Raw genomic sequence first — 24,021 nt, forward strand, 5'->3', positions numbered from 1 at the left:
GATGTTTGTATCTCTTTCCTATAAAATTCAAAATGGGTGAGTCCTCGTTCCACAGGATGGAGAAGTTCCTGGGTCCTACCAGGCACTTCTGATTAGTGGGTGCTCTCCTCCAAGCAGCAATTTGTGGACCCAGGCTCCTTCTACCTTGTGGCTCTGCCACCTTCAACACACGGCCCTCAAGGTCACTGTAAGATCTGCATCAGGCTGGTGGAGGGATGACAGAGCACAGAGGAGCATGCAGTTTTAAGGGGTCAGGTCTAGAAGTGGTGCACATGTCCACACATTCCACTGGCCAGAACTCGGTCACATGCCCTACTAATTGCAAAGGAGGCTGGGAAATGTAGTCTGGCTGTGTGCCCAAGACGACGAACTGAGTTTGGTGCCCTGCCAGCCAGTTTCCATCACAGACCCCTAGCTCCATCTCCGCCACCAGCTTCTGGCCTTCCCCGAGCCTCTCCTTTCTTTTATACCCACCCTGGCCTTGGCCCTCCTGACCCCATCCTCCCACCCTGCCCTAAGTCCCCTGCCCTGCAGCTTCATCTGGCCACAAGCCAACACCCAAGAAAGGACCAGTCCCGGCAGGTCAGAGAGGCACACAGAACAGGTTTATTCCTCATGAGTTTATACAACCACGGCACGGAGCAGAAGGTAAAAGTGCAGACAGCTCGGGGCGAGGGCAGAGGGCCTCCCCTGTCACACTCTCTTCTATCCAGCAGCCTACATCCAGGCTCACACCAGGTATTGAACGTGGGGAGCTGTGGGCCCCACAGTCCACATGAGCAGCGGCAGAAAGGAGGCTGGGGGGAGATAAGCCCCAGCCCTGCTGGAGGGGGTGGTGAGGAACAGCCACCAGAACTCAGGCCTCTCTGGAATGAAATCACCCCTCCTTCCTTGCGCTCCCCCCCGCCGCGCCCCCCGCCCGCGGCTGGCTAGCCGGTTCCCACAGAGAGTGGTACTAGTGGTACTAAAGGAGCTCCCAGCGGCAGCCTGAATGGGGGAACAGGAACAGGACACAGCAAAAGAAAAACTACACTGGCAGGGGCATCTGAGACCCAGATGAGGTCAGCTCTCCCGTCCTCAGCGGCTCCCTTGATTACCTGCTCCCACTACCTGGGATTCCACCCTGAAGGCTAACAAAGTCCCTCCTCTTTACTTGTGAAAGGCAGATGCCCCTGGGAGAGAAAAGCATGGAAGGCAGGCGAAATGGGAAGGTGCCCGAAGCTCTGCCTCCCACTCCCCTGCTTGGCCCGGGCCCACCTGACGAGGGTGGGTGACAAGCACCCATGCTCTCCGAGCTCTCCACCTTCCCAGCGCCATGCCACCTCTGTGGCCAAACACTGCCCCTCTCCTAGCAGAGGCGGGATGCCAGAGGGAAAAGAAGGCAGGCAGGGAAGAGGCTACTAGGGGTCGGGGAAATCCAGAAGCCCCTTCCTGAAGGAAAAGCCACCCCCGTCTCACTTGGAGGTGAGGGGGACGGAGACCCAGTCCTGCTCTATCACCTCTCCCAGACGGCCAAGGGGACAAGGCCCAAGATGCAGGGAGGCCTAAGGGAGCCTGGGCTACCACAGACACAGAGCAACAGACAGACAGACCGATGGGGGCCGCCAGCTGGAGGCTGCCGGGCAGGGGCCGCCTCTTACTCGCCATCCCAGCCTCGACTCATGGCCTGTACCACGGCCGCGTAGAGCTGGCTCCAGGCGGCCCGCACGGCTGGTGTGAACGCGGGGCCCAGGCACTTCTCCAGCATGTAGAGCAGGGACTCACCCACCGTCTGTAGAGGCAAGTGGCACCTTGTCATTCCCGAAGGAGGGAAGGCATCGCTCCATTCCACAGGTGAGGAAACTGAGGCCTGGACCTTTCTTCTCTCCTGCACAGGGTCCATGCTTCCCGAGCAGGATTCTGCCCCAATCCTTGGGTACCACATGGGACCCAACTTTCCCCTTCAATGTGAGGCTTCATAGTGAACGAAGCATTTCACTCTACTCCCAGCCTTGCAGTCACCCCATGACTGGGGCCAAGGCCTTGCCTGGGAACCCCAGCTCAGAGCAAGAAAAGTCATTGCCCCCAGGCCTCCGTTTCCTCCTCTCCAAGGCAACACTCACGGTGTTAAGAGCCCAGACTCTGCAACTAGACACACCTGAGTTCACTTGCTGATTCCGCCATTTATGAGCTGTGTGGCCTTGAGCAAGTTTTGTGACCTCTCTGAGCCTCAGTGGCTTCATCAGTAAAACGGGGAAGGTAAGAGTTCCAACTCGTCAGATTGCTGGGACAAGCAAATGCGATCAACCCAGAAAGCTCTTAGCACAGCATCTGTACACAGTAAGCCTTCAAGAATAATAATGGCTCTCGGGGCGCCTGGGCGGCTCAGTCGTTAGGCGTCTGCCTTCGGCTCAGGGCACGATCCCAGGGTCCTGGGATCGAGCCCCGCATCGGGCTCCCTGCTCGGCGGGAAGCCTGCCTCTCCCTCTCCCACTCCCCCTGCTTGTGTTCCCTCTCTCGCTGTGTCTCTCTCTGTCAAATAAATAAATAAAATCTTTAAAAAAAAAAAAAAAAAAAGAATAATAATGGCTCTCATTTGTTATTGTCAGAACAAAATATGGTTTACTTATTCCACAAATAATTACCGGACATCCACTAAAGACCAGGCACCGCACGGGTGCTTGAGATAGAGAGGACAAGGCTATCTCGGTCCCTTCCTCGGGGCGCTTACCATCTGGCAAGGTGAGCGGACTCAGGTAGACTTGTTACGTCAGCGGCCCCCAGTGAGCCACACCTCGAGGATTCACGCCCCCTGAGTGGGGTCCCTCCTCCCTGAGCCGTCACCAGGAGGGATGCAAGCAGGGGCCGGGGCTCTGCCCTCTGGGGACTCAGCTGCCACTCTGCAGAGGAGCTCAGCGAGGCCCCCGCATAATGAGACACCACAGGGAAAGAGACCCTGAAGGATGACGGGCCGCCTTGGATGCAGCAGCCCCAGGTGAGCTCCCGGCTGAGTGCCTCCCGCCCCACCACGGGCAACGAAACCACTGCCCACACTGAACCCAGAGAAATGAGAAACCGTTTGCTTGGGATGGTTTTACACACAGCGATAGGAAACTGAGCAGACTGGCTAATCCCAGAGGCTCTTTAACTTTCCATGGTTCTAAGAGAAGCCACACCAGGGAAGAAAAATTGGAGGCTCAGAGAGGTCAAGGCAGTGCCGGGGCTCACACACACGGCGGTAAAGGCTGCAGACCCCCAGCCCCAGTCATGTGAGGGTATGGGAATGGGGAGAAAGAACAGATGGACAGGGAGGACCGGGAGAGTGGTGGCCTGGGGTCAGGAAGCGCCCCTTTACCCACCGAGAAGGAGCTGAGCCTCACACCCACTGCACGGTGCTTCTTGCCCAGGCCAGCGAGGTACTCCTCCAGCGAGGACAGGTCCTCTACATTGGTCACTGCAGTGTCAATCACGAGCATCACCTGCCAAGGCCAAGGTAGCAGTGAACCCGAGAGGCCAGAGCAATCCCACCTACTCACAACCACAGTCCAGAACCGGGGGGGTCCCAGCCAGGAGTAAGAGAGGTCAAGCAGGACCCTCAGTTCTCCAGGATCAGAAATGCAAGGCCACGGGGCTCAGCTGGTGGAGTGTGCGACTCTTGTTCTCAGGGTTGTAAGTTCGAGCCCCACGCTGGGCGCAGAGATTACTTTAAAAAATAAAATAAAATCTGAAAAAAAAAAAAAAGAAATGCAAGGCAATCCGTGTCTACATACAGTAGGCACTCAACATGTGGCCAAACTGCTAATGTTATACTGTGAAGGCAGCTCCTCTCCTCTGAGGGTCCCAAAGCCCTAAACATGGCAGCGGGACGGTGCTGTCTGCCCCGGACAAGGAGAAACTGAGGCACTGTGAGAGTCACTAGCCTCTAAGGGAACCCCAGCTTGGTTGTCGTAGGCAGATGGCGCCCGGTGGGTCAGGGCCAACACCACCCTCAGGAGCTGGGGACAGCGCTGAGGGCAAGGGGGGAGCAGGGACCAGCTGGCTGAGGGCAGCTCAGCACAGCGGGCAAGGAGCAGACACCTCTGGCGTGGGGGGCAGCAGAAGGGGAATGAGGGCAGGCCAGGGCGGAAGTAACTTCCCCTAGCCCGAGCCTCCCGTTCTCTGCCAGGAGGGTGTCCTGCTGGATCTCCAGGCCGCTTCACCTCCGCCTCACCTTCCTGATGTGGTCCAGGAACTCGGGGGACGACAGGCAGTCCTTGGGGCTGGAGAACTGGCGACAGTTGTACTGGAAGAGCGGCAGCAGGTCGGGCTCCAGGTCAAACAGCCTGCGGCGGGGAGGCCCAGGCGTCAGCCCTGCGGTCCCTGCACGCCCCAGCCGGCCCCATGAGCCCCGGTTGGCCCAGCGGCCGTGCAGTGGGGGCGGGGGTGGGGAGGCAGGGAGGCAGCTGGAAGCCAGGACACACTCTCCCGCCGGCTTCAAGGGGCACCCTGAAAAGAGCAATGAGTCCCGAGGCCTCTCATAGGGCCCGGCATAGAGCAGACCCTCCATAAACAGTTCAGAGGGCTGCGACAGGGAGGGGTCCTCAAATAGGAAAGCCCTTCTCTCTCTTTTCTCTTCCCTGTCTCTGTCTCTGTCTCTCTCTCTCCCTTCCACTCTTGGGTCAGAACCTCCTAGTCTCATCATGTCTGTAGGGACTTGGGCCAGTGATGATAACGGTACTATTAAGAACTCCTTACACTTACTGGACATTGAGTACTTTACATGTGGTTCACTTATGTATCCCTCACAATCCTAAGCAGTAGATATAACTGTTATCCCAGTATTATTGAGGAGGAAACACAAGCCCAGAGAGTTTAAGTAACCTACCTACGGTCACACAGCTTGGAAGTAGCAGAACCACAGAGGGTCACTAAGCCCACAGAGAAAACAGTGGCACAAGCAGAAGCTCTCAGTCCCTCCTGAGAGGGCTCGTTGGGCTTTTGTGTAGCCCTACAAATGTATTCCCCCTTTGTCTGGGGAGGAGGTTTTGCAAAATCCTCCTCAGAAGTTCTGGGCTGGCTTTGGGAGCTGAAGCTCCTGAGAAACCATGGTGACAGAGCACTGCCTCTGGGGATGGCAGAGAGGTTACCTAGAGACCCTCAAGGTAAGCTTGGAGACTGGCCTCTCTTCCCCTTGGGGTCTGCGCACTGCCTCACACCTCTCCCCAGCGGTGAGACATGGGGGTCTGTCATCCCTTCGCTGGTGGTTGTCTGGTCCTAGCCGGGTCCTTTCCTTGGAAAGGTTTATCCTTCTGTTGGCTTGCTGGCAGTGTGCACCCCCAGGGCCTGGACCGTGCCCTCCCTCCCCGAGCCCCGGAGCCCTGGCACAGCCTCCCCGCACGAGCCCTCGGGGCATCCCCTTCAGGCACCACCCAAGGACTGAACACTCAGGAGCAGAGCCAGGGAGGGGGCGCAGCGCGGGGACCAGCGCCTGCTGGCCGGAGTGTAAGGAGATCCGCCGGGGAGGACCCCCGCCCGCCCCCGGGGAGTCGCCGCAAGACGCGCCCACCGCCGGTGGAAGAGGGGGGGAAGTGCAGAAGGGGCTGCGCCACCCGTCGCCGCGCCCGCTCCTCTGGCGCACATCTGGAGGCGCCCCGGCGCCTGGGCAGCGGGCCAACCTTCCCTCTCCTGGCGCCGGCCCAGCCGCCGGGAACCCATTCCGGGCGAGGCACCCCGCCACCCGCACCCCCGGGGCGCTCGGGGAGCCCTCACCTGGCGAACAGCACGGTGCCGTGCTCCAGCGGGCTGCGGCTCACCGCCCGCCAGCTCTGCCGGATCAGCTCGGGCTCCGGGCGCTCCATGCTGGCCCGGGGACGCGCGGGGCGCGAGGCTGGGACCCTCGGGGCGCGGGCACCGTCACCGCACGTGCCGCGCCATCTCCGCGGCGACGCGGGCCACTCTGCACCCCCTACGGCCCCCTGCCCCCTCCCCGCCCCAGGTGGAGGCGCCCCGCCGTGCCCGCCCGGCTGGCGCTTCCGGGGACCCCGCTCCGGCCGCTGCGCCCTGCGCCCCGCCGCTCCGACAGCGCCCCGCCCCGCGCCGCCCGGCCCCGGGCGCTTTAAAGCAACCGCGGCCCCCGCCCCCCTCCGCCCGTCAAGGCGCTCATCTCTGGGCAACCGGCTGTGCCAGGGACGACCTGGTGGCCGGGAAACGGCTGGGCTTCAGAGCCTCACAGAAATCGTCGGGCCTCTCTGGGCCTCAGGTTTTTCATCCCGAAACTGGGGAGGATTTCGCCACTTGCTGGTTAGGGCACCAACCGAACTTGATCGCCTTAGGTAGGCTCTGCATGTGCCACCTCTCGGCAAGCTTCCCTCACCCGCTACCTGGAGGCATTAGAGTTTGCCACCCCCTTGGCACAGGTTCTCCTTCCTCCCGCCCCGACGTGGGACCAGGGGATGCGAGCACCTGCCTGTGGGACCAGGCTGGGCTGGAGAGGCCCTCTGCCCTACTCTGGGTCTGACTGAAGCATCCCCCACTCCTGTCCCTGCACATTGGGGGCCACCAGAGGTCTCAACCTTAGGGACAGGGCCAGGACCGCGGCCATTTCCAGCCGGGCCTGGGGGTTCTTGAGACAGCATCCTAACAATCTGTGAGCTCCAGTTCTGGCCCCAGCTCTGCTTGGCCGGGGCAGGTCTAGGGTGCAGCAGCTGTGACCACTGCAGTGCCTGGCCATCGAGGGAGTTCAGTTGCAGCATTCTATTCCACGGTTTTCAATAGACTTCTAAAATTTTTAAATGGAAGTACTATTTTGTTCTTTAAATTGAAGTTCAGGTAGTAGAGTCTCATTCAGGGTATGAAGTTGACCACCTGTCAGGCCTAAGCCTATTTCTCTCTCTCACTTTTTTTAAGGGGGTGGAGGAGGGGCAGAGGGAGAGAAGCCGACTCCCCGCTGAGCAAGGAGCCCCACACCCGGCTAGAGCCCAGAACCCTGAGATCATGACCTGAGCCAAAAATCAAGTTGGAGGCTTAACCTACTGAGCCACCCGGGTGCCCCAAAGCCTTTCTCTTTCAAGCATGAAAGTTCCTCCGGCCCCAGCCCAGTGCTAGTGCCCCAGGCTTTGCAGAGCCAAACCTTCATTTAACCTTCATTATTTCCAGTCTCTGAGCCTAGCTCCTCTCAGCCTCCCTCCTTCTCTCTTTCAGTGTCCTCAGTAAAGGGGTCGGGTAGTGGGGTCTTTAGGGGCCTTTCAGCCCACCTCCTTTGGTTCCATGGATACAAGACGGTATTCGGGCCAGTGGTCATGAACAGGCTGAGGTTCCATGCCCAGGAGTTTGGAGTACACCTTATTCCTTTCTTCCCCATCTCCCCACACATCTCTGGGGTCTCTGGGCTGAGCAGGAGAGTAAGGGTAAGGCAGACTGCCTTGTGTCCAAAAGAGTCCAAGATCCCCAAGTAAGAGCACAAAGGGACTGGGGGCAAAAGGGAGAGGAAAGCTAGGTTACTCGGGGACTAGATTTCTCATTCGGTATCCATGGCCCTGCAGCCAGGTCAGCAGGTCACAGGGCAAAGGCCACATGGGTCTCTGGTGACTTTCACCTTTCAATGCCCAGGGGCCCTGTGTAGGCCACCTGGCTTATCTAAGGCTTCCCACCCCACCCAGTGTGCACTTCCTGGCAAGAGTCTACACTGAGGGGGCGCCTGGGTGGCTCAGTCGTTGAGTGTCTGCCTTCGGCTCGGGTCATGATCCCAGATTCCTGGGATCGAGCCCCGCATCGGGCTCCCTGCTCGGCGGGATGCCTGCTTCTCCCTCTCCCACTCCCCCTGCTTGTGTTCCCTCTCTCGCTGTCTCTCTCTGTCAAATAAATAAAATCTTAAAAAAAAAAAAAAGAGTCTACACTGGGGACCTTCTTGCTTCCTTTCTCCTTTGGACAGGGTCTGGGTCTGATAAGTTAATGGCAGTTAATGGCTTTAGCTGGTGAGTGGTGGAGTCAGCACTCACTTGGTCTCAAGCCAGGAGGAGGGGGCTGAGTGTGCTGTAATCTCTACTTCCCTGGAAAAAAAGGCCTGAGAACCTGGCTGGGCCTATGCAGGGCCAGCGGGGAGGGAGGGTGTTCCAACCAGGAGACGGAGGGTCTGAGTCCATATTTGAGGGCTGAAGAAGTCACAGGATCTCCCCTCGTTGCCTGGCATCTGCCCAGGACTTGGGCAGCAGGTTCTAGAGGAGGAGAGTTGAGTGCTGTTCTAGAGCCCGTGCTGTCACTGAGGTGGGGCTGTCGACAATAACGGAGCCAGCATCCACTGAGCACTCCTGTCCCGACTCTTTACAAGGATCTTTACATCATTCACTCTTCATCCTCACAAGACCTCTATCAAGTAGGTACCATTTGTTATAATCTGGTTACACTGTTGAGGAAACAGAAGCCCAGGGGTTTGGTCACGTGCCCCAGATCACATAATTGTAAGCAGTGGGGCCAGGATTTGCCCTCAAGTCTGACTCCAGCCCATTCTCTAGGCCTTTGTGCTCCATGGCCTCCTTCACTTTGATGGACTGTGACCAAGAGCTATGTCCATAGTTGAGACCAAGCCAAGGTCACTGGGTCTAGGTCAGTGGTGTCCTGGAGCTGGCTCTTCGATGGCTCCAGAGAGCCAGCTGGACACATCTATCTTTCCTAATTCTCGTGTAGTGACATCAGGACGGTAGCCCGAAATGGGCCATAGTGGGAGTATTTACACCGCGGAAATTGGCAAGTGCTATCAGGGCTTGTTTTCCTCCCCGAAGACCACTGGGCTGGGTGCAGCTGGATGAGCTGTGGATGCATTAAGCAGCATGTACAAAGGAACATGCTAAATCTGGACACCTCTGAGCTACGTCCAGGCCTTCTCCCAAGGGATCCAGGGTTGCCAGGTTGTCCTGGGAAGGTGCTTCTAGCCCCAGGACCAAGCTGGAGCAGCAGAAAAGCCCAACTTGGTGCCCAGGCCTGGCCCTGCTGTGGACTAATCCCAGGAGTTTAGGCAAATAACGTCATCTCTCATGGGTAGAATGGAGACAAACCAGCACTGACTTCACTGTGCCTTCATGAGGATTAGGTGTTACAGAGGTGTGGGCGCTTGGTAAGCTGTGTCAGTCAAGAAGAAGTGTTTGGTCCTTTTCTAACTTGCCTAGACACGGCATTTTCCATCCCTGCAGATCTGCATAAGCCCCTCCCCACCCCCTCCAGCCACTCTGGTCCCAAGGCGGGGGGGGGGGGGGGTTTGGGGGGGCAGGCCGCCCCCACTTCACAGAGCAGTGCTACTCCTCTCCTCCCCTGCTTACCGCCAACACACATCAGCTCTCGCGTCCTTTGGACCCTTAACATCACTGCTGATGACGGAAGACCCCTGCCAGGATGGGGCCTCTGGTGAGCGCAGTGGAAGCTGCTGCAGGCTCGGCCACGCAGCTGCCTCAGGGGCGGACAACTGCTACTCCCTCACGCTCCTCGCCCTGCTGTGTGGCGGGTTACAAGAGAAAAAAGGTCCAGCTTCCTACTTATTTTGGAATAAGTTAAAATAAATTAAAAGAACAACCAACATTACTCAAGTAAGCTTGTAAGTGGGAGGCCCAAATGCCCCCTGGGGTAACGAGGCTCACCTGCCCAGCCAGGGCCTCTCCTCGAATTAGAACGGCCTCAGACACTGAGACACAGTGGAATGGTTCTTGCACTCAAAACATCCCTGTCTTCTTTCTGGGAACCCGAGGGAAAGTCAGATTCAATTAAGGACAAGAAGAACACCATGGCATTCAAAATAAGAGCTATTTATTACAAAAGTAAATGGCCTCTGATTATCTGTGGAAACTTTTTATATATATAAAATTGTGGCCCAAAAAGCTGGCTGGAGGTTGGGCTAACAAACATCTTCTTCCTCCACCAGCAAGTTTGTGGGGCATGTCACATTTCCGCCAATTCCTGGGCACTGGAGCCCACATTCAGAGCCCCACCTTGATCGCCCCTCTCCCCAGTGTCTTCCACCGACCAAACCTGAGCACTGGAAGCTGCATCAACCCATATGGCCTTGTCCTCAGAGAAGTGTCTGCTAGTCTGGGCTAAGAGGAAGAGGAGGGAGTGAGCCAACAATTCTTCTCTCATCCTCGGAACGCAGTATTAAGAGAGAGAAGAACCCTTTGTCCCCAGTGTGGCCAAATTAGGAGGGAGCCATGGGCAGGAAGCTGGCTGGGCTTTCTCCTTCCTCACGCTCACTCAGAGTGGCTGCCTCTCTGCTCCTTGGGAGTTCCTCCCTTCCAACAAGTCCCTAGTAGGAAATAAGAAGGTGCAAGGGGACATCAGTCACCTCCCAGTTGTCACGGGGTCATGGTTCTTGGCTGAGGGGCAAGCACAGACTCTTCATTCTCCCTCCAGAAAAACCCACCCAGATGGCTACCCCCAACCAGCTTAGAAGAAACCAACTCCATCTTTGGGGAGGACAGACAGTGGTGCGGTAGAAGGGGTGAGCAGAAGTTCTCCATCCCTGCTCTCCTTCCCTTCCAGAAACACAATTAAGCCCACAGCCCAGACTCAGCACACAGGCAGCATTTCCTGCCAGGGGAAGTCAAAAAGGGTTGCAGCCCTGGGAGAGGGAGGTCATCACACCCCAGATCTAATTAACAAACCTGCCTTGCTTTTGACATTGCTGCATTTCCTCTATTAACATTAATGATGGCTGGTCTGAATGGCTAAGGATGGCCAGAAGCTTCCCTCCCCACTGCCCAGTAGGTAGCACAGCCTGTCCCTGGGCCCAATTTCCAGTCTCCGTGGCAACCGCCTCCCGAAGATGCTCTAAAGAGCTCTGACCCTGTCAGAAGTGGTGGGGGCTACAGAGGAGGGAAGATGAAGTGTGGCAGAGCCTCATCATTAAACCTGGAAGCATCACAGTCCTCTGAGACAAAATACTCTCATGCACCGGCAGGAGGGAGGCAGCCTGAAGAGCGGGCCCGGGGCTAGTTTGGTTCTGACCCAAGGGTTTTCTTAATCTCTTCCATTTGGGAAGGAAGTGAAAGGAACAGCTCTGAGCTTCTTGCTTGGGCTTTAAAGTGGTAGAGAGTAGAAGCTTTGCTGCATTTCTCGGTGCTCTAGGTCTTTGGGAGAAAGAGATCAGTGGAACAGTGACACAGAGAAAGGGAAATGAAATGCATCCAGGGCAGCAGGGAAGACTAGAGAAGTAAAAGTGGGGAACACCTCATGAGTGACAGGAACATCAACCCAGACAGGCTGGAGCAGCCCACTGGGACCCCAGCCCGGCACCACAGATCCCTGCCCTGCTGCCCACCAGCCTCAGCTGCTAAGGGGCCCCAAAGGTTCCCCCAACCATGGGGAGAATGCATCTGTCCCACCTCGTAGCCAGGATGGATGCAGACGGAAAAGGACAGACAGCAAGAAACCACCTCTGGCACGCAGGGCCTTGGGAACAGAGCAGCCAGGGATAGGACGCCATTCCTCCCACCAGTCATCATGTGGTGTTTTCAGAGAGCAAGGAACCAAGGGCTGGTGAGTGCTCGGCTGCCTCACTCCAGAGCCCAGTCCTCTGTGCACGCCGCAGGGAGTGCAGCCACCTGCTGCCCCAGAGACCTCCCAGCAGCTGCCCCCCTCCCCACACCGGCAAGCAGCTGGGAGGCCCTCCAGCTCAGGGGCGCTCAGCTCTATTTGTTTGTGGGGAGAAGGCCGGCACAGCTTTGATGGCCCCATCTGCTCCGCCCTTGGTGATATCCCAAAGTGGGGCCAGTGAGCTCAGCCTTGTTGGAGGTCAGAGAATTTTTGATGGCTCTTGCTTTCAAGCCAAATCCAGTGTGAAAGAAATACCAGAAAATACTACTATAGCCCTGGACTATTTCTTACAGTTTATGACACTCAGCTGTCCACAGTCATGGTCTATATTCCACAGGTGTATGGACAAATGAACCCTCCCACTCCCACACACTCACGCCCACTCTCTCACACACTCATCCTTATGTTGCACACTCGGGGAAATGGGCCTGAGAGATGTCCGCTGTTGCTGAGCCATTCCCAGCGGTGGGATCTCTGCAGACAGCGCTGCAGCTCTCCCTAGTGCTGGGCTAAATTCCAGGTATGCTCCCAGAGCTTGGTCCTGGCAGGCAGCAGAATTCCTCGGGCTCCTCAGGCAGCTTTGCCCACAGCTGGGAGGGTCTGGCTGCACGGCTGGCTGTCCCCAGAAAGTTCCTGGATTCAGGCTGGAGTAGCAGTAGCTTCAAAAGTCCCATGATTCAAGCCACCTTAGTCCTGCCATGGGACTTCGGGGGTCCTGGGCTAGGGGACCGACCATCCCATAAGCCAGAGGGTGGAAGAGGTAGAAGCTGTGAGAGAAAATCCAGAGGGAGGCGGTCGCACCCAGCGCCTCGGCAGGGGCAAGGAGCCCCATGGATCTTTGAAAATCTAGCAGCCCCTACTGGAGCTTATCAGCTCTTCTCCACCTATAAGACCCACCCCTCGTCACAATGTCTGTGTTCACCATGTGGGCACACTGTAGTCCGAGAGCTTAGCAGATGCTGGCTTAATGAGAAAGAAGGAAAAGGCTCCTCCCAGGAGGCCCGGGAGAGAAACCAGTCCCGGGGTCTGGCCGTGGCTGTTTGGCTCAGAGTATTTGTTAAAATGTGCGTGTGCCCTGAGATCACAGGCCCACCATTTCCTGTTCACACTTTAATGCTGCCTCCCTGGCCCCTAAAGGCCAGTGACTCTCAATAGGGGATCTGTGAGACTGGCAAGGAGGGGGGTTGGTGAGGCTTGCCAAACAACACCCTCCTTCCAGTTATTCTGAGCCATACCCCACACCCCTCTCCCCACCCTCTCCCTCACCCCAACCCCTCCAGGGCTGTCCAGTGGGGGGGGCCAAGGTGACTAAAGAGAGGCAGCCGGTGTGCTGGGGTGATACAAAAGCTGGGACCTACTGGCAAAAAAAAAAAGAATGCACAGTTAGCCCCAGGTTTCTCCTATCTGGCTCCACACTGGGGTCACCTGGGGAGCTCAGAAAACTGGCTCAATTGAATCGGAGCCTCCGGGGATGGGGCCTGGGGCGTGCTTTAAAAGCACCCCAGGGGATTCTAAGATGCATCAAAGGCAGAGGCAGGGAGCAGCAATGCAAGGGGTAGGGGCTACTCACCTGTAGGCAGTTCCCAGGAGCAGGCTCAGGAGTCCCACCGCATATATGCCCCTGGCCAGGGAAGAGGAGGCCAGACTCCAGGCACAGAGCCGCAGGAGAGTATCCCACAGAATCCCTAGGAGAAAGAAGAAAGACAGACCTAGTCTGTCAGAGGATGACTTCCCGGGATGCAGCAGAGAGGAGCTACCCAGGTCAGGAAGCAGCGAGACTCCCCCTCGGTGCTTATCCCCCGCGCCCTTTTCACCCAAGTCCAGGTAGGCGGTGCTGACCTGTCAACATGCTGGAGAAGAGCATGGCTGGGAAGTAGTGGTGGAAGTAGAGGATCCGGCCCATCAGGAAGAATGGGAAGTAATGGAGCATCCAGCCGAGCAGGAGCTGACCGCCTCCTTGCAGCAGGACCTGGGACAGCCCTGGGCCCCAAGCAGCACAGCTTGGTCAGCAGCCAGGGAGGGGGCAGAGACCCCTGGCTCTCGTCCAGCTCTGCCCCTTCCTTGCTGGGTGACTAGACTAAGCTACGTGCCCTTACTGGGCCTGCCTCCCTAATCTGGAGGCCACTAAGCAAGGTGCTAAGCAAGCCTCCGGCAGCTGGACGAGATGAGCAGCTGGCCCTCGAGAGCCTTGCTCACCGCCTGCTTGGAGAGGCCTCAGCACCCACGCAGCAGGAGGCAGCCCAGCCTCTAAAGAAACCAAGATGCAGCACGGCCCCCAGACAGCTGCCCCCACCCCACGGCCATCTCCCGGATCTTCGCTGCCGCCCAGATCTTTGCAGTGGCAGACAGGGCAGAGGTGAAGTCAGAGATGAGGATGGAGGGCAGAGAGGGGGTCTAGGGCCATGGCTGTTCACAAGGGAGCTGCACAGGGAAAAAAGAGCCTGCAAGACCATCTCAGGGGCTGTGGTCCCTACCCCGCTAGAGGACAGGGCCATGGAACAGAGAGCGACAGAGGAGAAAAGGTGGGCAGTTCTATACAGAGCATAGAGGTTCAAGTGAGGGCTCTAAAGTCAGACCACTTGGGTCTGAACCTCAGCTCTACACTTACTAGTATATGTCCTGGATAAGTCTCTTCTCTTTGTGCCTTTGCTTCCTAAGCCATAAAATGGGGCTAAGAATGTTCTACTCTACAGGGCTGCTGGGAGCATGAAGTGTTTAACACAGTACTGGGCATTTGGTGACTGAGCTTTAAAAAGCAAAGGAGAAGGGAAAGAGGGGGGTGAAGGCAGAACGGCCCATCGGCAGTGCAGGCTCCGGCCAGCTGCTAGGTCAGGGGAGGGAGAGCCCAAGGGACCGACCTTCAACCTCTGCAGGCAGGCGTGCCCCTCTCTGCACAGCTACAGCCATGATGCTCCCCAAGAGGAGGTAGAGGGCAATGCTCAACAGATTCAGCCACCAAACCACCTGCATGGGAAGGAGAATGGGTGGGTGAGAGGAGAGCCACAGGCCCCCAAGGATCCAGGCTGAGGGCCCACACAGGGAATGTGCTAGGCACTCACCGGGTTGCCGAGCAGATACACGCGGAAGTCTGTGTCATTGATCCCTGAGAAGCGCAGGCCCTGCGGGGCAGAGGACACCCTGCTGATCCAGGGCCCAGTGCATCCCAGCCACACGTGCTCCAGCGGGGAGGAAGACCAGTTACCTTCCACAGACAGGGAGCCTGGGCAGGAGGCCGATTCTATGTGAGCTCTCTGGGAAGGCCGGGTCAGAATCAGGACAGAAAACAGAGCCCTGTCTCTGGCCACCTCATGCCAGGTAAGGCCTTGCCCAGTCGCCCCGCCCCACCCTCACCAAGTCTCAACGGTCTCTTCTTTGGCTCCATTTCCTGGGAGCGGCTCTAGCCTTGAGCCCTACCTGATAGTTGATAGGCCAGTGCCAGGGTTTGGATGTGAACTCATTGTCCTTGGGTTTGAGGCCATTGTTCCCCTGCAGGAAAATGGCAAAAAAGAAGCTAGTCAAGGCAGAGATCTAGAGAGCTGACAGAAATGTGAGGAATGGGCATCTCCGACAGATAGCCAACTGTCAAGAGAAACCTCCCGTCTCCCTCCGTTGTGGGGAAGAATCTGGTGCTTGTTCTCAGTCACTGTCCACCTGCTTATGACTGCCTTACTTCTACCAACACACAAGCTTCCAATGCCACCAGGGACAGTCCATTCAGACCCACTATGCTTGAGAGAAAAAAGGACTTGTTTCCTGTGAGCACAAAACATCCATCCATCTTCCAGACCAAGTAGAAGTGTCAAGAGGGCTAGTGGGAGATACAAAATCAGGCTGGCTTACCTGTTCCCTCTGGAGGCCAATTTCAAACACAAAACCAAAACCAAACACTCTGATGAGTTCCTGAACTTGGAAAAAGTGACTTTAGTCCAGTATTTCTCAACTTTTTTTTTTTTTCATTCTTGTCCCTCCTGGGACTTTTTAGACTTTTTTTTCCTAAATGCCTCCCATCACATTTTAATACCACAGCTATACTGTAAATGTGTTTACATATTGGTTGACTACCTACATTAAAAAGTTAAGGGTTTTTTGCCCTCCAAGAATACATTTTATCCACTGGGAGTGATATTAACCCTGTTCAGAGTGCACACTTTAGCCTGAAGGACCCTGACTCAGCCCCTTTAATCCAGCAGCCAAGACTGTCCAACACCTTGTCTCTACACGCCAAAATCAGGGCTTTTCAAAAACAAAGAAAAGATCAGGACCCTGGATACTAAGCACCAGGACTGGTGTCAGCCTCATTATCAGAACAAATTGAGAAGGCACTTCCCAAGAAGAGGAGTGAGGTGTTATGAGTTAGGTCAGGATCTCTCCACTGAAGGGCCTCAGAATGAAGAATGGATCATCCTGGGCCCCAGAGGAGCTGCTAAGAGAAACTGATTTCTCCAAACCATTCTCCAAACCACTGCAGTTCAGTCCCAGACTCGGGGACTCCAGCCAGAGCTATAACCAACCAGGGGCATCCTATTCACTTTGTTAATCTCAGAAATACAGCTCCTTTACTAATCCAAGAAATGGAAGGAAGGAAAAGTCTGTAACCATTACAGGCCTATGCATTTATACATCGTTCTCTATGCTTAAAATCCAGAGTGGGCTCATTCCTTCTGACCTCAGCAGGCAAGGCAGCCTTCTCTGTACAGGACTCAGACCCTCCACTCAGTGGGCAGAAAAGCCCTCTCCCAGGCAGTTTCTGTCGTCTGGACTATTTTGACCACTCTCCCCACCCTGACTCTATTTCGGTTGAATAAGAACGTTCCCTGATGCCCTTTTATTCTTTGGCTCTACCTCTTAGATAATGAAAGAAGAAACGAGACTATTTAGACTTAGTCTTAAAGTTCTACCCAGACATAGAATGATATTTTGACTGACAGGCACGTATTCAAAAGAGCTATGTCATCAGGCCACAGTGACAGCTACAAGCAGGGAGTCGGGGAAGAAGTGACCCGGAGATCACTTAATGTCAAGTCATCACCTCCCAATGTGCAGAAATGACAAAATTTGAATTTTTTTATCTAATCTGGTGAAATAAGTCAACTATATTTACTGAGTACTGCTTACATAATCACTTCCAGGAAAGTCCACTTGACAACGGCTCAGCAGGGGACAAGTAACAGGCACTACACCTCTCTGCACCCCTGTGGGTGGAATGATCATCACATACTGGCTGAAGATACAGTGATTCCTAAACACCTTTCCGGCAGGACACTGGCTTTCCATAAACCAGAGGAGAGGCGTCCCCCCTACACATCAACACTGCAGCAGGCTTTCTGTACAGCACAGGGGAGAAGTTAAGCTAGTGGGTAGAACTTTCTCAATTTAAAGATCTCCTCTGTCAATTGTTCTTACACCACTGAGGTTAGGACTGCTGTCAGATACTAATGATGGGGAATACCAACAATGAGTCTTACAAAACCTGCAAAAGACTCAACCACGCCCCTAAACAGTTCCCGTGTCTGGGAACATGCGTGGGCTCATGGTGGGAATTTTATGCTGCAGATAAACAACTTTTGATCAGATCAGCTATTCATCCTAATTCTTTCTAATTTCATATGATGGAATGAACTATTACTGTCTCAAGGACTTCAACCAAGAACACTCTAGTTTTCCGGGGCTCTGCCATTGGAACGGATCTGAGAATCACTTCGAAGCAGAAGAGTGTGGCGGTAGGCAGCACTGACTCTGCGAGCCTGCCAGCCCGGCTTTGAAGCCTGGAGCCACCTCTTCCATTTCGTCCTGGGACCCTGGGCAAGCTGTTTAACCTCTCTGTGCCTCGATTCCCTCATCTGTAAAGTGGGGACCATAATCCCCGCAGGACTGTGATAACTACAGAATAAGTTAGTGCAGCACCGTGCATAGAGTGGCACCGGGCACGCAAGAGCTACGTAAGTGTGCACTGATGTCTGTCGTCCTCACCATCATCATCACCGTCATCATTCTGTGATAAGGGAAATGCCTTCGAAGACCAAGTAAACCAGAAGCGAAGACCCTTTCAAAGTCCTCCACCAGGGGACAGTGGATCTATACCATAGCTACTGATCTGTGATGCAAGTTTGTGGAAGGCCAAGAGCTCATAGAGAAGCCTTCCAGTCAGAGGGGGCCACAGTACCCGGATCATCACCATGTGGGACTCCAGCAAGATCTCAGGAAAAGTGGGCTGCAGCACGTCCAGGCTGATGTTTGGCACTAGACAAAGAAAGGACAGAGAAGAAAACCTTGGTCACACGCACATTCTCACAGCCGTCCATGGTACCAACACCGCGCCTGGAATCCGAGTGTAGCTTTCCTGACACGCTGGCTAACGAGTAAGTTAGAGTGTTGAAGAGACAGAAGAAAGCTTGGCCCAATTCTTGATCATCCCTTCAGCTTGTGCAAAGCCCTCATGAGGCATTTGGAGAAATACAAAGGCAACAGGCAACGGGGCCTGTCCCCAGCATTGCCACCGCTCTCGGCACCATCACCCTTCGTTATGGTACAGGCTCGAATGCTAGGCCGGTCTGTGAGGACAGGGACCAAGTCCACCTCATTCACCCCAGGGGCCCCTAGGCTTCCCACTGTACTCACTAAAGAGTTGTTTAATTAGTTAATTAATTAGCTGGTTGGCTAAATTAGATAGTAAGAATGAAATGGGAAACACAGAGAGGGGAAATGAAGGAGAAGCTTAAAAGGGGTGGTTGAGGAGGACAAATGATGGATCCAAAGACGACTGAGTTGAAGATGATACTGATGTAGAAACATCAAATTGGAGCCTGGGAGTACAGATATGGGGGCTCAGATCCAGGACTGTGGCCACCGCTTTCTATAAAAGTGTTGGCTGGCTGTGGGGAGGGGCGGAGCACTACACAGGGGCATAAAGGGAAAGCACCAGCCTGCTCTAAGCCTTGAGGGTGGGAGATACCCATGGTGCAGGGGACAGAAAAGCCCAGGAGGAGACCAGACAGGTACATCCACATTGCAGGCGGCAAGGAGAAGTGTCAGCTCCAGCAAGAAGCAAAGAAAATGGGATGAGGAAACTAGCTCTGGCCCACCGCAAGGTCACTGGTCACTTTAGGGGGAGTTTAAGGAGGATGGGAAGTTGACATGGTTGGGAAGAAAAAGGAGCTACCTGTCGAGACAACTCGTATGAAGAGACTAGGTTCAAAAAAGGCAGGAAATGACAAGGAGATACAGTGGCAGCAGAATCTATGAAGGTTGATTTTTCTAACGTAAGAGTTACTTATAAATGTTTCCAGGAAGTAATCTCACTCACATTTGGGATTGATATGGTCCTCCACATTCCAGATAGAGTTGAGGGTTTCCTTTAGGTATGGGGTGCAAGTAACTTCCAACTGTTCCCAGCCCCTGTGAAAAGCAGTCACAGAGGTCTCTCAGAAGGCGTGAAACTCACCAGAGAGTTGCGCTGTCGAATCTTTAAATTTATAGAACCCTGCTCTTTTCAACCCAGTGGCCATGCTTTTTTCAACCTCACTCTTTTATATCCCATGACTATCCTAGGAGGAGTCCAGCATAGAGTATTCCACTTCAGAAAGGCCCAGAGCATTTACAAGGTCCAAGACAGATGAACAACTATTCTGTTCAACTCTCAGAACACATAAAATACCAAAGGAACTCTGGAGTCCTGTGCTCTGTAACACACGTGATGCCTTTTCTCCCTCCACCTACCACTAAAATAAGAAAACATGAGGTGAACATTGACAACTGGGAAACAGAAACTTCTGGTATACTCTTTGTAGTGTGAAAGGAGAAGCATGAGCCTCAACTGGGACATCAAAACCCCAGAGACTCACCACTTGGGCAAGACCTTTCCCGAGGAGCCCAGGACACAACCTGTGACCAGATGGATGAGGCGAATGCGACTTCTCAGCACTTTGATCCGGTTTCCAAATTTTCTGTTTACAACCTCAATCCGCCAGAAATCATTTGAATCTCCTGTCCCATTCTGCCATGTAAATCAAGGAAAAAATACAAAGAAAGTAAGATGACTTTAAAGAAGACGTGTCAGGAAAGGGAGATGGCCACCCTTCCGATGCCACCATGTTACAAAGGTCAAAGACAAAACAGGCCTCAGTGGATGAGGTGGGAAGGGGAACAAGGGGGCCGGAGAAACACCCCAAGTGATGGACATTCCCCCAGCGCTCACTAACACAACTAAGAAAAAGTAGTGTTAACTCCTACAGCCTGCAGTCCAATTCTTCACTTCAAAGGACTAGAGTTTAAATTCTAAACATATGTCTTTGCTCTTAAACCAAATTCAAGACATCAACCTGAGCCAACAGAAATAGATTTGGGCCATTTGTACCCATTACTTGGCCATCTGGACACTCACTCATCTAAGCCAGAAAGATTTAGCTTGCAGATTATATTTTGGAAATTAAGACACTTGTGTCTAATTCTCCTCAGGAGATGCGCACAAGAAAAAGACAAGCAATGGCTCTGGTACTGTGGGATGAGCAAACAGAAGGAGGGTTGGGAAGTCCACCTTAAGGAACCCAGGATCTTTACTGATGCACCAAAGCCCCTGCAAGGGAACATAAGATAGTCCTAAGTCTAGCTGCCCGGTGTAGTTGTTTTGTTTCCAAATCACTCCCCAAGCCATAAGTACCCATAGAGCTGCTTCGTCTATTAACTGCATCACCCACGCTACTAAAAAATCCAAAAGCAATGTGGTTAACATCCCCCTGCAGAACAGGGAAGTAATCCTTAAAAATAAAGCCAATGAGGATTTGGGATCTGGCAAAGAATAAACATATATTCACCTAGGATCACATTGTGGGTCCATGGCTTCTATGTCCAATGTGATTTAAAAAGGGACCCAAATAGTATTCATATGTGACATTTATTAAGTGTCAGAACATAAAAATGGCATGGTTATTATGGGAGAAGAGAGATGGAGACAAATAGACTCACAGGCTGCTTTTCCCACAGCAAGCCTAGCCAAAAAGTTCCCAGTGTTAATAGAGTCCCTGTGTAGCCCATCATCCTTAGGAACATTCCAGAATTCCAGGGAGGATGTGTTCTGTCACATGGCCCTGAACCAGGCCCCACAACTTTTTACAGCCTGCTCACACTCCAGTTGCTCACTTACTATGCCATAGCCAGTGACCTGATAGTGCTTCCGGGTCAGGGGGGCCTCATGATAGTGACTGTGCAGGTTCCGAGAAGTCCTAGAAGTTAAGCGAGAGAAACACCATTATCCTGGAGAAAAGAGACATGCAATGTCTCCTCTTTTACTAAGGATATTCAGAGTCCTCTGTTAGTGCAAAAAAAAATTAGAATCTGAACTATGAAATCCAACATATCAGGAACGTCTTGCCTATTTACTCACAAGAAACATCCAGAGAGTCAGAGAATTGTCCAAACCAGCATGGACAGATGGTAGGAGTCCTGGACTCCATGCCAAGAAAGGAGTTAACTTCAGCAGTGGGGGGATGACTTACCACATTTGGTGGCTTTGAAGCACTTAGCTTGCCTGACTCATGAGGCAGCTTTGGGGAGAAGAAATTAAAATTTGTAATCTACGCACGCCTGAGCCAGGTAAGCCTCCTCCCTCCCATTTACTCTTCCTGCCCTCATCACCAGTTTTATAATGTGGGGATCTGTAGGGGAAGGGAGGGATTAATTTGGCTTTTATTTACTTTGTGCCTTTTATAATAATTCTTACTTTTATCCACAATAAGAAATAAGTGTTCTTTATAAAAATTCTGGAAATTTCCAAAAATAAAACTTAACAATAAATAATAAATAACTTTTAATTTGTCAATAAAACAAAATGAAATTTATTAAATAAGTAGTAAATAATAAATTTAAATTAAATTAAAATAAATTTAAATTAAATTAAAAAGTATCCATGATTATACTAGGAAAAAAACACTGCTTATAGCTTTTCTCTATATATAATCCCTGATTTTTAAAAAACTCCACACCTGATGATTCCACTATACAAAATTTTTGCAGAGCTGCTTCTGCTATTGTTCCTGTTCACTCTTGCACATGGTGCCCTATTTCCTTGTGTGCTTAGTTATTTTTTACTATGTACTACTCACTGTCACTGAAAAACTATTTATGGGAATGGATGGCAATCTCTTTCCCAAAAAAGGATTTACATCTGCTTTTAGCCAGGTACTTAGGAAATATTACCAGTCTAGGATTATGTTCATTTAAATTCATGGCCTAAAGATTTTGAGACCATCCAGATGAAATTAATTTGGGCCACAAATCCATGTGAGGATCAATTGGTAGTTACAATTTTCAGGAACCAGAAATAGCCCCTCCTCACCCCCACTCCCCCTTCTCAAGCCCTTTGGGGTTTCAAGTTTGGGGGAAGGATCACTTAATAAATTTACCACTTTGGGTGAGCCTAGAGCTTTGAATTTACAACTCTTTCTCTCAAGGGGCAGTCAAAACCAAAGATCGAAACTCAAGATTGTGGGATCAAGGCAGAAGTGGCTGCAGCATCCCACTTATTTCTCTGGATTTCCCCTCACCCCCCCTTTTACTTAGATTTTTGGCCTGGTAACTCACTACTGCCTTGTCAGCAATTTGATGCTTTAAGATGTTTTCATATTATTCCAGCATTTGTAGTCATTTTCAGTGAGAACATTGCTTAAATAAACCAGCTTGCCATATTCTCAGAAACACACTTTTATATCTTCCTAAAGGCAGCCACTTGAGAAGAAGCGTTGGGTAACTCAAAGATTTTTTTCCTCTGGAAAAAGGGAAATTGAACAGTACCTTCAAAGTTCAAAGCTCCCCAAAGCCAAAACAGGCAAACAAAAGTGGCTTGCTTATTTCACAAGACTTCATAAAATGGCTTTCCCATTCTAGCACAGCAGTCTTGCTCCATTTACTAGAGCCGCATCCAAATCTGAGTCCTGTTTATTTCCAGTTTAGAAGAACTCCTTACCTTTGGTGCCCATACCACTCCCTTATCCCAGACAGCAAATTTACTTACTCTTTGTGTTCTAGCCGAATGATGTCTCCATGTCTTACAAACTCTACTGGGAATGAAGGGTCCAGGGGATCTGCCAAGAAGAAACAAGCACTGGTATCTAAATTATTCACTCATTAGGCTAGTATGAATGGAGGGTCTACAGGTAAAGAGTTACAGTATAATACGGTAGGTGCTAGAGGTACAGACAGAGTGCTGGGAGGACAAAGAGAAAGGGCCCTTCACTGTCTCAAGGAAGGGTGTCTCAGAGATATGCTTGAAAAGACCCTACAAGGAGGGGAGAATTTTGTCAGGTCAACAAGTGGGGCCAGATGTATGAAAGAACAAAACGCATTTGACCGATAGCAAATGGTTTCATATGAGAGGGTAGGGTGTGGTGGGGAGGGGAACGGGAAAGACTGTGGGAATAGATGAGTGTGTGAACAAGTAGGGCCAGACGGTGCATGCCAGGCTAGGAAAGGTGGTCTTTATCTGACAGGCCCCGAAGGCTCCACAGAAGGGTTTTTAAGCTGGGAAGTCAAATAATAAGATTTTCCTTTCTAGTAAAAACATAGTCTTCCAAAAACTAATGCCATGTAAATGACCATATGCGCCCTCCTCAGAGTCCAGTGTTAAACCCTGCAAGTTTTGTCAGTCATTATCTTGTCTCTGGCAACACACTTGCTAAGTGTGAGGCGAAGAAAATGATGAAGTGACAAAAGAAAGGGACCACATCATCTAGAAACCAAGTCAGATCAGGTCTAGCAAGGCAATGACAATGGAAAAGGAGCTGGCAGTAATCAGCAACACAAAAAGATCCTAGCAAACTTCTTCCCATTGAGACATTAACACTCAAGGTCAGGAAAGAGAAATGTGCCAGAACAAATCACTAGTTTTTTTTTTTTTTTTTAAAGATTTTATTTATTTATTTGACAGAGAGAGAGATAGCGAGAGCAGGAACACAAGCAGGGGGAGTGGGAGAGGGAGAAGCAGGCTTCCTGTCGAGCAGGGAGCCCGATGTGGGGCTCGATCCCAGGACCTGGGATCATGACCTGAGCCGAAGGCAGACACTTAACGACTGAGCCACCCAGGCACCCCTTTATTTTTTATTTTTTATTTTTTAAAGATTTTATTTATTTATTTGACAGAGAGAGACACAGCAAGAGAGGGAACACAAGCAGGGGGAGTGGGAGAAGGAGAAGCAGGCTTCCCACTGAGCAGGCAGCCCGATGTGGGGCTCGATCCCAGGACCCTGGGATCATGACCTGGGCCGAAGGCAGGCGCTTAACGACTGAGCCACCCAGGCGCCCCCAAATCACTAGTTTTTAAGGGAATTAGAGAACTCAAGTGCAGACATGCCCATTCCTATGTGGACCTTAAGGTCTCTGAAAAAGATTAATCAGCGAAGGTGACAAATCAAGTAAGTCGATGGGAGGGAAGTTTCATTTTACATGGATGTGACGGGGAGGGGCGTTTTTAGCCATCAAGAACACAAAGACCTAAATAAA

General features: G+C 52.6%; 2 protein-coding genes across 5 annotated transcripts in view; both read right to left on the bottom strand.

Annotated features, from left to right (window-relative positions):
• Nucleotides 1-583: 583 nt before the first annotated feature.
• On the bottom strand, nucleotides 584-5,935 carry NGB (neuroglobin). The gene is made up of 4 exons (XM_036084361.2): nucleotides 5,728-5,935; nucleotides 4,190-4,301; nucleotides 3,339-3,458; nucleotides 584-1,771 (listed from the first exon to the last, which is right to left on the bottom strand). Exons 1-4 carry the CDS (start codon nucleotides 5,814-5,816, stop codon nucleotides 1,637-1,639), a joined length of 456 nt encoding a protein of 151 aa, XP_035940254.1. The 5' UTR covers nucleotides 5,817-5,935; the 3' UTR covers nucleotides 584-1,636.
• A 3,798-nt stretch (nucleotides 5,936-9,733) lies between these two features.
• POMT2 (protein O-mannosyltransferase 2) overlaps nucleotides 9,734-24,021 on the bottom strand; it is a 43,833-nt gene continuing 29,545 nt past the window's right edge. Inside the window, exons 11-21 of one of the 4 annotated variants that reach the window (XM_036084352.2) lie at nucleotides 22,538-22,607; nucleotides 20,672-20,750; nucleotides 19,374-19,525; nucleotides 18,836-18,927; nucleotides 17,696-17,772; nucleotides 14,947-15,018; nucleotides 14,592-14,651; nucleotides 14,391-14,496; nucleotides 13,372-13,512; nucleotides 13,103-13,217; nucleotides 9,734-12,299 (exon numbers count right to left, since the gene is read on the bottom strand). In XM_036084352.2, the coding sequence (XP_035940245.2) occupies nucleotides 12,194-12,299; nucleotides 13,103-13,217; nucleotides 13,372-13,512; nucleotides 14,391-14,496; nucleotides 14,592-14,651; nucleotides 14,947-15,018; nucleotides 17,696-17,772; nucleotides 18,836-18,927; nucleotides 19,374-19,525; nucleotides 20,672-20,750; nucleotides 22,538-22,607 (1,070 nt within the window). In that variant the 3' untranslated portion in view covers nucleotides 9,734-12,193. Of the gene's footprint in view, nucleotides 12,300-13,102; nucleotides 13,218-13,371; nucleotides 13,513-14,390; nucleotides 14,497-14,591; nucleotides 14,784-14,946; nucleotides 15,019-17,695; nucleotides 17,773-18,835; nucleotides 18,928-19,373; nucleotides 19,526-20,671; nucleotides 20,751-22,537; nucleotides 22,608-24,021 lie in introns of those variants that run through there. The other 3 variants (XM_078054008.1, XM_036084349.2, XR_013440791.1) reach the window with 3 other exon arrangements.

This window comes from Halichoerus grypus, chromosome 8, assembly GCF_964656455.1.
Source record: "Halichoerus grypus chromosome 8, mHalGry1.hap1.1, whole genome shotgun sequence".
Taxonomy (NCBI): domain Eukaryota; kingdom Metazoa; phylum Chordata; class Mammalia; order Carnivora; family Phocidae; genus Halichoerus; species Halichoerus grypus.

Bases quoted from the DNA above. Each gene is read 5' to 3' on its own strand.
- NGB (XM_036084361.2), bottom strand. From the start codon at position 5,816: ATGGAGCGCCCGGAGCCCGAGCTGATCCGGCAGAGCTGGCGGGCGGTG. The intron at 3,459-4,189 runs GTGAGGCGGAGG...TGGCCTTGGCAG, and splicing joins TCCTGGACCACATCAGGAAG to GTGATGCTCGTGATTGACAC. The intron at 1,772-3,338 runs GTGGGTAAAGGG...TTGCCTCTACAG, and splicing joins TGAGGCTCAGCTCCTTCTCG to ACGGTGGGTGAGTCCCTGCT.